Source organism: Macaca mulatta, chromosome 1 (assembly GCF_049350105.2).
Source record: "Macaca mulatta isolate MMU2019108-1 chromosome 1, T2T-MMU8v2.0, whole genome shotgun sequence".
NCBI classification, from domain to species: Eukaryota; Metazoa; Chordata; class Mammalia; order Primates; family Cercopithecidae; genus Macaca; species Macaca mulatta.
This window is the reverse complement of record NC_133406.1, coordinates 60,784,825-60,799,207: the sequence shown is the minus strand read 5'-3', so window position 1 is coordinate 60,799,207 and position 14,383 is coordinate 60,784,825. Positions and strand designations below refer to the sequence as shown.

The 14,383-nt window shown below is 49.2% G+C and overlaps 1 protein-coding gene across 50 annotated transcripts in view; it reads right to left on the bottom strand.

Annotated features, from left to right (window-relative positions):
* Positions 1 to 14,383, bottom strand: part of PPFIA4 (PTPRF interacting protein alpha 4) — a 52,703-nt gene that overhangs the window by 4,529 nt on the left and 33,791 nt on the right. For 27 of the 50 annotated variants that reach the window (XM_078003116.1, XM_078003145.1, XM_078003196.1 and 24 more), the window contains 8 exons: positions 14,236 to 14,317; positions 13,645 to 13,845; positions 12,858 to 12,920; positions 12,216 to 12,242; positions 10,207 to 10,382; positions 6,074 to 6,171; positions 5,239 to 5,414; positions 2,401 to 2,469 (listed from right to left, as the gene is read on the bottom strand). In XM_078003116.1, coding sequence (XP_077859242.1) covers positions 2,401 to 2,469; positions 5,239 to 5,414; positions 6,074 to 6,171; positions 10,207 to 10,382; positions 12,216 to 12,242; positions 12,858 to 12,920; positions 13,645 to 13,845; positions 14,236 to 14,317 — 892 coding nt within the window. Of the gene's footprint in view, positions 1 to 2,400; positions 2,470 to 5,238; positions 5,415 to 6,073; positions 6,172 to 10,206; positions 10,383 to 12,215; positions 12,243 to 12,820; positions 12,921 to 13,644; positions 13,846 to 14,235; positions 14,318 to 14,383 lie in introns of all 50 variants that reach the window. The other 23 variants (XM_078003097.1, XM_078003085.1, XM_078003138.1 and 20 more) reach the window with 4 other exon arrangements.

Genomic DNA, 14,383 nt, shown 5'->3' with positions numbered 1-14,383 from the left:
TTAAGCCATGCATGACTGCATCTCTTTCCTCCTCCTTTTCCCACCTCCTTCCTTTCTCCCTACCTCCATACCTTTCACTTTCTCTCTCACTCTTTCTCCCTCTCAAATTCTATGCTCCACGGGGCAGAAACCATAATCTTTTTTGTTCCAACCAACGTATCTCCAACTTCTGAGCAGTGCCTGGGATCACATTAGGTACTCAATAAATATTCATTAAATGAATAGGTGGCAGCTGGCTCTTTATGCAGGAGTCCCATTCCTGAGTTTGTCGGGAACTTGCCTTGTCACTGCTATCCTCCCCATGATCCTGCTCTTACACTAGCCCAGAGCCTCTTTTCTCTCTCCTGCCTTCCCCTTGTCTCCATTTCCACCTTCAGCCAACCCTAAGGACCTGTTTCTGCATTCCTCCCCGGTCCCCTAATCGTCAGATGTTACTCCTTCCCGCTCCCCTCTTCCTTATTTCCCTTCAGTCCTCATCTCCATGTACAGGGAGAACTGGATACCGCCCTTAAGAGCCTTGAAGCTTCAGAAGGGACACTAAGAACCAAAATCGGCAGAGGGTGTGGTTGCAAGAGACAGCTCAAGGTTGCTGATGATGTGCTAGACAGCTGGACAGGAAGCAGTCTCCTTGGACCCCAGACCCTCCCCTCACCCTCAAATCTTACCTTATTCCCAGGACCTGGCTTCTACTCTACACTTCCCACAAAAACCATCCTCTCTAGCCCACACCTAGTTGCAGTCCCAAAAACTCCACTGCACAGCTCTATGTACACCCCAATGTCTAATCAATAACTCCACCCAAGTGTCTGAGGCCTGACAGGTCAGATAGCTCCACAAGCTTCCCAGAGGAAGTGGAACAAGGGGGAAGAGCTCAGAAATCAGACTCGCATCTGTTCCGGTCCTGCTCTGCCACAGCAGATAAGTTCCCTCTTTGAGCTTCAATTTCCTCATCCGTAAGATGGGCATCATAACCTATCTCATGTGGTGATCATTACCATAAAGTGAGACATCGTCATCACTAACCACCATACCTGGCACAATACCTGGCACAGGGCAGGCATTCAAAGAATATTTTTGTAAGGAGTGAAGGACTACATAGCTTCTAAATTAGACAGCACCACACTAATAAATATATGGGAGTCATTTCTCCAGAGAGCAACAAAGAAAGCAGAGATCCTAAGTGCACGTGGAATTAGTGGGAGGGTCAATACCACAGGGGCATTAGGAAAACAGAGATCTCTCAAGAGTTGCAACAGCTCTGGGTTGGGGTGGGGGGGCTGCCAGTTTATCCCCTTTAAGGTATGTAAATGACCAAAACAAATACTTATGTAAATATTTTTTTCTCCCAAACTTCAAGGTACCTCTGTGAAGAAAACACTTCCACAAAAATTCCTGAGAGTACCCTGTGTCTCCCTGAGGCAGAGCAATCCTTCTACAAAGGTGGATTTTAGCCCTGTTTTAAACCCTACTAAGAAACAGTGATCTGACTGAAGACGGAGCAGCAAAAAACACTCTGGGCTTTCTTTTAACTTGTTTGGAACCAAATCAACTAGGGCAGACCTGACAGGCAAGGGCAGTGATAGGAAAGTGAGGCGGGAGGAAGAAGGGAGGAAGAGGAGACGGGGGCCAAGGAGGGGCTATGACCTCAGCAAACCAGTGCAAAACAAAACAAAACAGCAGGATGCTTAGGTTGGCATCTCAAAGGGGACCATAGCTCAGAATGCCCTCAACTCAAGGGGAAGGCCTGATGAAATCAAGTGCAAGGGACTGTTCCTTCAGTGACCAGGAGGGTGGAGAGAGGAAAACTTTAACTTGGTGTGAAGGTAGACCAGAGGGTGAAACTAGGGAAACCTGGGATGGTAAAAGCCTGAGCGTGTGTTTAGCTGTGCAGACTGCACTGGTGAGCAGGAGAGCAAACCTGTAATTTAACAACCTCAGCAGGGATCTGCCTCCACACACCCACACTCCTGAAGGATGGGCTGGAATCTTACTGAGTAGGCTGGAGGTGTGCTGAGCTCAGCACTGAAGAAATACGGTCTGAGACATCAAGAAAAAGGTGTGATCCCAAAGATATGGCCCTTGGGGAAAATCTTTGATCCTATGTGGATAGGAAGGCAGGGCATAGAATTAGAAGATGATGGAAGTACAACACATGGGCCTTCAGCTTTTGCACAGGAGTTTCACAGAGACTTCTCCACAACCTATTACTACCCCAGACAAGTTCTTCTAGGGCTGGTCCATTTCCTCAACCCCCTGACATTCATCATCCCCATCCCCTCTGGCTCTCCTCCCTTAGACTAGCCTTCCAACAATTAGCCCAGGGAAGGCAGAACTCATGAACTTCAATCCAATTAAGATGACCAAATCCCCAAGGTTTCTAATTCATGGCCAGGTACTCACGTCATCCAGCTTCCGGTCTGTGCCCAAGGCCAACAGGTTATTGAACTCTCTTTCCATCACCTGGCGTGCCTGGAGTCCATAGAGCAGGAGAGGGAAAGGTGGGAAGGGCTATAGTTAACTACCTTTATGCCATCTTTCACCATTTTCCTAGGGTCCAAGGGCAGAGATACAAGGCTTCAGTGCATTTAGCCTGTTAGAGGCCTTTACACACCTTTCTGAAGCTGCTCCTTCAAGCAAACTCATAAGTAAAGCTGTAAGCCTAGGATTCTTTCATATACAGCAAATTAGAAAAACAATTTTTTTAAAAAAGTAGCAGCCTTGGCAACATAGTGAGACCCTGTCTCAAAAACAAAAACAAACAAACAAAAAAATTTCATTAAATGGGCGTGGTTGTGAACACCTACAGTCCCAGATACCGGTTGGGCAGGAGGATAGCTTGAGCCCACCAGTCTGAGGCTGCAGGGAGCTATGATCACACCTGCACTCCAGATTGGGTGATACAACAGGACCATGTCTCTAAGAAAAAAATAAGTAGGATCATAGAACACATAGATAAAGAGACTTCACCTAGTTGGAAAAAAAAAATTGTCTGAAAGGGGAAAATCGTGCCTGTCTTTCTGGAGGGGTACGTCAGCATGTAAACCATGGATAACCAGAATGTGACTGATTTGGATTAAATAAATATATCTGATAAGTTTTCACATCAAAAACTTAAAATTAGGAAGCCTGCTCAGCTATGGATATTGGTTGTCCCTGGGCTGTGTACATACAGACTTTCTTTAGGCCTCCCAGGAGATTAATTCATTCACAGTTTTCAGAAATGCCAGAAACAGAAAAGTTTTCAAAACTGCTACCAGACCTTTTTTTTTTTCTTTTTTTTTTTTTTTTTTGAGTGAGACAGTGTCTCATTCTGTTGCCCAGGCTGGAGTGCAGTGGCACAATCATGGCTCACTGCAGCCTTAAACTCCTGGGCTCAAGCAAAATTCCCACCACAGCCTCCCCAGTAATTGGGACTACAGTCATGCATTACCAAACTCAGTTAATTTTTTAAACTTTTTGTAGAGACTGGGTCTCACTATGTTGCCCAGACTGGTCTTGAACTCCTGACCTCAAGCAATCCTCCCACCTTGACCTCCCAAAATACTGAACATACAGGCCTAAGCTACCACATCGAGCCATTTTTAACCATTTTAAATGAGGGATTCCATATTGGGTCAGACACTACTTCTTCCGACAGCTCAATGACTGGGTCAGGATATTAAGAAAGGTTAGAAAGCCATGGAGAGGTGTCCCTGCTGCTATTTACAGAATTATTGCTTTCCTCCAAAACTGAATGCATTCGAGATAGGAAATCAAAGAAAGAGAAAAGTCCATTTCTGGGTAGAAAATATTACGCATAGAGTTCAATAAGGACAGTCTGGGCCAGTATTGGGAACATAACATTTTTAGAAATGATCTGAAAGGAGAAGCATAGTAAATTTCAAGTATCCAAATGACACTGCTCCTCTGGGCAGTGAAAGGGGAGGAGGACAGGTGTACATTTCAGAAGCATCTCACAAAGCAATGTGAGTGGGTAGGAAAGTGGCAGATGAGGCTTGTCCAAAGTGGGCAAGTGGAGAAAACTGTACTTGGGGGAGAAATCCAGGCTTCTCTTGGAGAATGAAGGGATCTGTCCTATCCGTTTTGACTGGCTGGGGTGGGGGTGGGGGGTCACTGCAGAATGCCTACAGGACACACTGGCCCTGTACACTGCCACCACCCCTAAAAGGCCAACACACTGCCCAGAATTACGAGACAACACAGCCCTACCCGCACTCGAGCCAAAACGTGTCTGCTCCCAGAATAGCCTGTGCAGCTCTGGTGGCTGAATTTCAAAAGAGATCTGACAGCTGCAAACAGTCCAGACAAGGGCAGCTAAAACAATCAGGGAACAGAGGCAAGTCTATATGAGGAAAGCCTAAAAGAATTAAGAACACTCTGTCTGGAGAGACAAAGGCTTGGGCCCAGAGGCAATACAATCAGAGTTTATGAAATTATAAAAGGTGAGAACTGGTTAAATACAAATAGCCTTACCAAACCTAAACTATTAGGAGGAGGTAGTTCCTTCCCCAGGGGCCTGACAGGGGCATTCTTAGGACAAATAAAATCAGGAAGTACTCCACACAACAAGCAGCACTTCTAGAATCTATTACCCACAGGAAGTTAGAAAGGCCAAAAATATAAATAGGTTCAAGAAAATTTAGATATATTCTTAGATGACAGCTCCATAAAAATGATGAAACGTAATTTCATGAGATGTTTAATCATTTGAGCTGTTGACAGAGAGCCAAAGCCCAGGCATGGAGAGGCTCTGGGCTGTGTAATTTGGTATATTTCGCTTTTTTAAGCCTGGGGGCCCAGGAGCAGATCCCTAGGGTGGTAGACAAAGGTGATATGGGCTCTCTGGTCCCTACGGGCCATGGGGCTCATTCCCCTCTAAGAAAAGTCAGATCAGAGAAGCAGGATGAAAAGGAAGGCTCAGCGTCTCAGCTATGAAGTGGGGTTAGGAGGAGATGGAGGTACCCAGGGCAGGATGGGGATGTGCATTGTAAGAGCACACTGTGTGCCAGGCCCGTGCTAGGTGTGCCCTGTATGTGAAGACCATGTGTTCCCATGAGGGCTTGCTTATGCACAGGGGACCACTTAGAGGAGGATTGAGGACATCGTGATCCCCTCTGGCATAGGCCCTAGAAAAGCTCCCCAACCCCAAGATACCTAAGCCTTTGTGTATGAGGGAAAGAAAGAGAGCAAGTAAGGGAGACAGGGAGAGACAGGTAGACTGATTAAAAGGCTACCCACCTGGGTGTTCTGTGTGGGGATCTGAAGGATCAGGGCCAGTGTGTTGTGGTCGAAGTTCTCGTCCAGGGCCAGCAAGGCTCCATGCACACCACTCTCATGCAGGTTTCCGGCATAATCCCGGAGCCCAATAGACTGAACCCAATGAACCACCTGGTCGTTGGTCCAGACTAGCACATCTGGAGTGTGGGGGAAGAAAAGGGATGGAAGAAGATACTACGTTTCATCAAGGACCCTCCAAGGACAGAAGCAGAACTCCCTAAACCCAGAGACCCAGTCCACCCTGCTCTCTGGCCCCCACCCCATCCCCAACTTTCTGTATCTTCTTTCTGTCCTCCCTGGAACCTGGGCTCCTGGGGAACCAACCCCCCACTCATTTCATCCCTGCCAGTTTACAGGACCTGGGGTCAGGCCAACAGGCTCTGAGCTTTCTCCCCAGAGCCCTTGCACGGGTCATCCCCCTGCCACAAGCTGGAATAGTCTTCATATTCTTTTCACCTTCAAGGTCTTCTCTAAGATTTGTATCTCCCATCCAACCCCATCCAGATCACCAAGTTCCACAAGCACACCAGTCTATAACACCGTCCCAGAGGATTCATTGCATTTGTCCAGTTAGTGGCTGCAGTCTGGTATGTGGGGTGGAGGGAGGGGATTATAGCGAACTTGGCATGGACCATGTCTCCTCCATCAGACTGGGAGCTCCCTAAGGTGAGGCTGCATCTTCCTTGTCAGACTGGAAGATTCCCTGAGAGACAGAATGCCTCCCCTCCACTTGGCCCAAGGCAGGGACCAGCCAAGCAGGCTACTCCTGCACCCTCTCCAAGCCTGACGAGCTTACCCTTGATCTCGTGCTGGCTCTCCTCTCGCCTCTTCTCCAGCTCCTTCCGGTCATAATTCAGCCTCTTCAGACACATGATGCCATACTGAAGACTGGTTCTGCAGGCACACAACCCCCGAGCCAGAGCCTCAGTGGGGCCACACTCCCACGCCACCTGTCTCACATCCAGCACTAGCTACAGCACGTCCAGACCTACTGCCTCCAGCACAAAGAGCACCCCAGCCTCCCCATGCTCCTCCTTCCCCAGGGGCTTGCCTGCGAACCATCCCAGGGTTACTCCCTTTCTCTGTCTAACCCATATCCTCCCTCTCAGTCAGGAAGCGGGCCTGGATTGATGGGAAAAAAGTTCTTTGAATGAAACCAACATGTCCTTCTCTCCAGGCACTGGAATGCAAAGACCCCTACCACCTGCAAGTGAAAGAAAAAGCAAAAACAAGATACCCCTTTGTATCCCTACTTCACTCAGAGTCCTTACAACGGCCTATAAGATACTCCATGATCTGCTCCGCCACCTGTCTAACAGCCCCTTCAGCCACTCTCCCTCTTGCTCTCTCTGCTGCAGCCACACTGACACCCCTGCTGCTCCTCAAACACAGCAGGCTCACTGGGCCTGCAGGCCTCAGGGCCTTTGCACTGGTGGCTGCCTCTGCCTGGAACACTCCTCCCCCAGTCGGCTGTGTAGCTTACTCCTTTTGTCTCCATTAAGTCTTTGCTTAAATGTCACCTTCTCAGTCCAATTCATTAGTCACACTGTTCATCAGATTTAAAATTGCAGTATCACTATCACCACCCCTGGCCCATACTCCCAATCCCTCTCACCCTGGTCTAATTTTTTCCTAGCATGTTTTGTCTCTTAACATACCATATATTTATTATTCCTTGACTGTCTCTTCCAGTTAGAATATAAGCTCTATGAGGGCAGGGGTCTTTGTTTTGTTCACTGATCCTAAACCCCTAGCGCAGAGCAGGTACTCTACAAATGCTTGATTAATTAAATGAAATAATTAATTCACACAAATTAGTAAAAGCACTTACACAGTATCAGGTGCAGGGCAAGCATTCAGTAACTAAGCCAGACACAGAACCACAGATTCTGTGGGTCAGAAGGAACCCTGGAGGCCATCGGTCCACGCTCCCACCTAAGGCAGGAGTCACCCCTGTAGCTTCCTTCAGAGTAGTCACTGAGCCTGTACCTGAGCGCCTCCAGGGACAGTGAACTCATTACTTCTCAAGGCAGCTCATTCCCTCTTGGAAGAGCTATAGTGTTCTTCCTTCCATGAACGCTACTTTGTCATTCAGCTTCTCTGAGTTTTTCCATCTTTACAGAATTAGAATGGAAAGTCCCTCCCAACTCTGCCTGCTTTTGACTCTTACTGAGGGCACTGCTTTGTGAGATTAAATTGTGCAGCCTGCTCCCTCCTTTTCTCCCCTCACTTCCCAGCAGGAGGCTCTTCTGCCTACAACAGAACTCAGAGATGCCACTTCCAGGAACCCTTTTCTGGCCCAAGTCGCCCATGTGTTGCTCTAGCCGCTGGTTTAAGCCTTGGTCCACTGTGAACGGGCATGCGCACACACAGCTCATGACTGGAAATGCCTTCTGTCTAGTTTCAATCTCACTCACTATAATTTCCAGTCCTGTTCCTTTCTTTTTTTTTTTTTTTTTTTTTTTTGAGACGGAGTCTGGCTCTGTCGCCCAGGCTGGAGTGCAGTGGCCGGATCTCAGCTCACTGCAAGCACCGCCTCCCGGGCTTACGCCATTCTCCTGCCTCAGCCTCCGGAGTAGCTGGGACTACAGGCGCGCGTCACCTCGCCTGGCTAGGTTTTTGTATTTTTTTTTAGTAGAGACGGGGTTTCAACATGTTAGCCAGGATGGTCTCGATCTGACCTCGTGATCCGCCCATCTCAGCCTCCCAAAGTGCTGGGATTACAGGCTTGAGCCACCACGCCCGGCCCAGTCCAGTTCCTTTCAAAGCTGCTGCATACCATGGCAAAAATATAAAGTCCTTAAAGTTAAGTCAACCTGGGTTTGGATGCCAGCTCTGCCCCTTCCTAGCTGAGAGGCACCCAGCAAATGTGAGATGGGGTCACACCTGTCTTGCAGGTGACAATAAATGCAAGGGCTTAGCCCAGCCTTTGGGAACATTACAGGTACTCGGAAGTGGCAGCACGGAAGTGGCAGTGGGTGACATTTATGACTATCGTGCATGCTTGTCCTACCAAAGCAGGAGCTCTTCTAGAAGACCTGCTCGATAGAGCACCATGTCCCAAGGAAAAGAGCTCTGAGTGGGGTGTCTAGAGACAAGGATTTGAGCCCCATTCTGTAATCACCTGGCTGGGTGACCTGATGGAAATCAACCTCTATTGAACTTGTTTTTCTTATCTGTAAAATAAGGTTTTAAAATATCCCTTTCTTATAATAATTATGATTTAAAAGAAATTTTAAAGACGTAAGAACATGCTTGTGAAATGTTACATGGAATAAAAGCAGGTAGACACATAGTTTGGTGGTGAGCTGTGAAAATGCTTTAGAAACTCTGAAGTACTCAAGATTCGGAGCTGAACCTAGAACCCCACGTTCAGGCCACAGTTCTCTCCTGGGGATGGGGCAGAGGGGCTGGGGGGAGGATTTCCACAGTCCTGGCTGGGGCCGGGCTGACAGATCCTCTAGCAGCCCAGACACATCCCGGCTTGGCAGGGGAACAGCTCATCTCTCCCCAGCCCTATCAATCACTGAGAAGGGGACAGGTGTAGCTGGGTCTGGCAGCCTCCAGGCAGAGACAAATGATTCCCTTTCAGCCCTAGCTGATTTGGGTGGGGGCAGGTGCAGAGGGAAGGATGCAGTCTTCCCTCACAAGTCAGCCCTCATGCTGGGGTCAGATGGGCCAAGGGTTCCAAGCCAGGAGGCTCTGCGCAGAGTGGTGCCAAGAGCACTGGACTTGAGTCAGCATACCTGGGTTCCCCTGTACTCTGCTATCATCCCTGAGTGACCTGGGTTACTGCTCCTCCCCATGCCTTAATGTTCTCATCCACAAAACAGGCACGCTAACAAGATCCCTTCCAGATTTAACTTTCTATAAGATTTCTGAGTTGGAGAGACCACAGGACATCCACAGAGCCCTGAAAGAACCTTGAAGAGCCCTATTCCTGGTCTTACTATCCAGCCACGACAAGTCTTGGCTCAAAGAGCCACCCACACAACTTGAAGCTGGATGTTAAGAAGGACTTCCTAAAAACTGCCAACTCCTAGCACCATGGCCACCAACTGCATTCTCCAACACAAATGCCTGCTGGGACCAAGCAGGTAACACAAGTGAGAGAAGAGGCTAGGGGGCTGGGAGGCCCTGGAGCAGGCCCACCCATCCTGAGTGGACTCCGCTCTTTAACTCCAGCTGGTTGCTTCCATGCTAGAATGTGTTGACAGAGCTTTCAAGTCTTCAAGAGAAACCAGAAATCCAGAATTGTATATAAAATCTACTGTTTAAATACTGGCAGCTCAATTTGAGTTGTTAAGATATATGTGGGCCAAACAAAAACAAGTCTGTGGGCCAAATTCTGCCCACAGGCTGCCAGTTTGGGACCTGCGCCGCAGACACTTTTGAACAGAAGATCTTTTCAGCAAAGAGGAGGAAAGGACTGGATGACATCCTATAAAAAAGGATGTGAGCCCAAAGGAGAGAGGTTCCGATCTGGGATGTCAGCAGGGCAATGGCCCAGGAAGATCTTCCCCCTCAACTTGGAATGAGACACCTAAATTGAACACTAGGTTCAGTTTGAGTCTTGTGAGAGTTAACACAGCAAATTCAGCAAGTGCAAAGACAAGCAATAAAATTCAGACCTCGGGGAAAATCTCAAAAGAGGTGAAGGTAAAGAAAAATGACTTTTTGTATCTTTAAGACTAGACATAATGACCTAGTCATTATAAGGACAGAAACCTGGTCAATTTGAGGATTAAATCCTCAAATTACAGGATGTGACAAGGATTTGACAAGGGAGACTTTCCCAAGGGGGAGACCTGTTGCCATTCAGAACAGGCCACAGAAAGAGATGAAGGCACCTCTCTTCCTGGAGGCAGACCCTCAGAGCTAGGGGAGGCCCCCACGAGGGAGGTGGCCCTGGGCCCCAGCCGCACTCACCGATGGAAGCTGTCCACCATCTTCAGGTGGACCCGCAGGTCCTTCTTGGTGAGGTGGTCCAGCATGCGGGCGTCCACCAGGCACTCCATGAAGTAGCTGCGGTACTGCGGGAGCCCCAGGCTAGGCAGCCATTCATTCCCAATCCACTCATGGTTCATGTCCCCATAGGCCAGGGTCTAGGGAAACGAGATGCAGAAGGCTATTATGGGGGAGGAAGGTAGAGCCGGCAGGCTGAGGCTGGTATAGCTGGTTGGGAGATGCATGAATCCATCCTCCACCCATGAGGGAGGAAGGGCATTCCAATACAATTTCAGTTTTATCTTCAATAAGGGGGCTGGTAGTGGCGGGAGGTGGGGATTTTAAATGGAACTTTATAAGATCTCGAAATGATACAGTTCCACTCACATATCAATTATCTACACTAATGAACAGAAGTAGCTATCCCGGCAGCAGCTAATATGAAATCCTTCCTGTTGACTCTGGATTGCATTTGCGGTATTGTGCGGCAGCCGTGCCTTCCTGACTCTCAGTGAGCCTCAAGCCCGCTGAGCCCAAGGGAGAGGCTGTGTTACAGAGGACCTGCAGCATGGCAAAGGAAGCCTGTCTCACTCCGGGACAAGGCTGGTTTTATGAAGGAAGCAAGGAAGTTAAATGTTGGCAGAAGATTGAAAAAAATAAAGGATGATGGCCTGTGCCTGAATAGCCAGCAGCACTCATTCTCTAAGGCCTGAGCCTCTGCTCCGAGAATGCTCCAGGTCCTCTGTTGCTTTCCCACACACACCCCGCCGTGTGGTCCTGCAGGGCCTGTGCCATGTGGACGTCGCCTCCTGACCTGGGCAGGGTGTTCCCTAACCACCCATCTTGAGAAAGCTTCAGTTTTCACAGCAACCCTACCCTACTCTTTCCTTATCCTTACTTGATGTTTTTAGATGGAAAAAGTCTATTTTGTTCTCTTTTAACAATGTAATAGCTGATACACACAAGACTATATGTAAAATGCTCATTATGAAGCATATAAATGAAGTTAGCAACAGTGGACACCAACCAAGCTAAGCAGCAGAGCATTACCCACACTGTACTGTTTGCACACTGATGCTCGCTGTCACCACACGTCTCCTACTGCCCCTCTAAAAGGGAACCACTATGCTGAGTTTTCTGACTATTCCTTTGGTTGTAAAAAACTGTTTTACACTTTTTACAATCATCCATGTATATTTCCCTAAACAATATATGATTAATTTTGTTTGGTTTTGAGTTTTGGTATCAAATTCCATGCATCTTTTAGGATCTGCATTCTTCATTTAACATCCTATGTCTCAGATCCCCCCAATCACCTCTGCCAAGGGTGTTTTATGGCGTGAATGATTCAGCCAGTCTCCTGCTCGTGAGGTTTTCCCTGAGCAGATATACACAGTGCTGCTCCCTGCTTCATTCTTCTTCACAGCTCGCATCACTATCCAATATTGTCCCTTTATTTGTTTACTTATTGAGACTGTCTTTTTTATCCCTATTGACATGGTTTGTTTACTGATATTATTCCTTTATTTGTTTACTGCCTCCATGAGGGCTTGCTTTCTTCACTTCTATATCCAGAGAGTCAGGAAAGGCCTAATCCCTATATTTGCTCAATAAATGTTTGCTCATGAAATGGATGAAAGACCTTCGCTCAGTTCACCAGAGTGCCTCTGAGAGGGACAGCGAGAGGAGAAAGACTCACACTAATCTAGGTCTCATTATTCCCAGGAAAAGGGTGAGACTGAGGAGAAGGGCCAGGGATGCAGGGGCCACAGCCCTCCAGGGCTCCTCACCTGCCACCCTGAGAAACCAGAACAAGCAGCTAGAGGGTACTGGGTGGGGGTGGGGGGGCGCTCTGATGGGAGCAAAGAACCCGTATCCAGGGCTTTTCATGTGAAGAAGGACTCAGAGATTCCTGCTGGGGAGAGAACCTACTGGAAGAACATTGTCTTGAAGTTTTGGGAGCTGGTTCTAGACAGGGGAGGGAGTCTTACCTGAGCCCAGCTGCCCTCCTCACTGTCCTAGCAGGAACAAGTGCAGCGTGTTAGGGGAAACAGGCAAAGTCAAGAAACCTATCAGCTCTACCCTAGACCCCATCAAGGAGAGGAAAAAGATGTCCCAGTATCTGGCTGGGTGACTGGGGAAAGCCTGTCGGGATAGTTAAGAGAGAACACAAGGTTGGTGTGTGCACCCACGTTTGCGGTGAGGCAGGGCAAATGTGTGTGTGGCAAAAACACACACCTCCCAGGCTTGACTGGGAGCCAGGCAAGATGCGCAGCTCTCCCAACACTCCCCATTCCTCCACCAGGGAGGAAGCACAAGGGCAGAGACCCTGTGGCTCAAGTCCATAGCAGGGCAAAGCCCTCCCCAGCCCAACTCTCCTCCACTGCAGCACACCAGCGGCCCAGGGCAAGCTTGTGACCTCCTGGGAAGGACCACACACATACAAACTGCTCCCAGCCTCACCCCTCTCCCGGCAACCCTCCACCCTAAGAGCAGATCACACCTCAGGGATACCAACCTCACATGAGATCGATGGCAGCCCACTCTGACTGCCCACAGCCTTTCCCTCATCCTTGTGGGAGTCATCAGTCCCAACCCCAGGCCCAGGGCCAAAGGCCAAGGGCCAGACTCACTGTTTTAGTAGATGTTTCCAGAGTTTCCATCTCTTCATGGGTGACCCAGACATTCCCAGAAGACTGTAGGCAGAGAGGAAACCCAGCTGGTCCTGGGTGTGGGTTCCCAGGATCCCCATCAGGCTGGGAGCCCAAAGGACAAGGACAAAGCTCCCTCCCCGAGTCCTCCAATGGGCCCAGCCCACAGCTTGCACACTGCCTAGCTCTGAGCAAGTGGACAGCAGAAGCCACATCTCTGTTATCATCATATCCACGATGCTTAGCACAGTTCCTGGCACACAGGAAGTGCGCGATAAATGTTTCCCGGATGAGTAAGAATGCACAGTGCTGACCTGGAATGGGGCTGACCCAGTCATGGAGATGGCCAGTAATGAAAGATTCCACCCCAGGGGCGGCGAAACAGTCTGCATTCTTGTGTTGATTGAGGTTAGAGGACCAAGACAATATTCACAAATGCCCTCTTCCCTTTGTTTCCCCCAACCTGGCAACCATATAAAACCCCAGAAAGCCCATCCTGGAAACTGCCCAGAGACCTGGAAATTTTGGCAGAGTAGGGATGGGGAGATGGAGCCCCATGGGTGGTATGTGAGAGGGAGGGAACCAAGGCTGCTGGGATCCTCCTAGAATCAACGTCATATCCTCCTGAAGAGCAGGGAGAGCCCTTTGTGAGGATGGGAAGGAAGGGGCAGGGCTCAATGCTGCCATCTTCCCAAAGCCCAACAGGAGACCTTGCAAACTCTATTCCAGAACCTCTGAAAATGTCCTGGGCAAGGGAAGGGCCACTCACAGTCCTGGAGGTGGGCGGGGCAGAGGGGCTGGTCAGTGACACCATCTCCTGAATGGCCAGGCGGAGCTTGAGTCGGTGCAGGGCATTGCTGATGCCGATCTCCCGCTGGATCTCTGTGTCCGACAGAGCGGACATGATGGCACCACTCTTGACGTTGGCGCGGCAGGCTGCCACGTACCAGGCAGGCATCCCCACCCAGAGCTGCAGACACCGGGCACAGGGAGGTAATTCAAGGCCTGGGCCCTACCACCAAGAGTTTGGCAATAGCAAGGGGCAAGGGCCAGGCCTCATCCACTGACTCAAGGGCCAGGCTTCATCCACTGACTCGAATAGCAAATGCAGACTTTAGGAATGTGGAGGTCCTCAAATCCTCACTCTCTCATTTTACAGATTAAAAGTAGCATCAACTCTGTCCTCTGACTGGTATGTGTGTGTGTTGGGGTGGGGGAGGGGGGCTAAATGCTAGGTATGGCACATGTGCACTTGGCAGGGAAGAAACACACTGTAAAAGTTCTAGGACATCACCCCTCTGCCCACCCCAAACATCCTTCCCTCCAGACCCCTGAGTGGACTCCCTTTGCTCAGGCTTACCTCCAACCAGGAGACCACAGTAGGACCATCCCACTGGGCAAAGGGCATTCCTTTCCTGCGGGCATCTTCAAGCAGCTGGTGTCTTATAGGAAGAGGAACAACAGACTCACTAGTTCTTCCTTGTCTCTTAACTGTTCTTGCTCCAGGG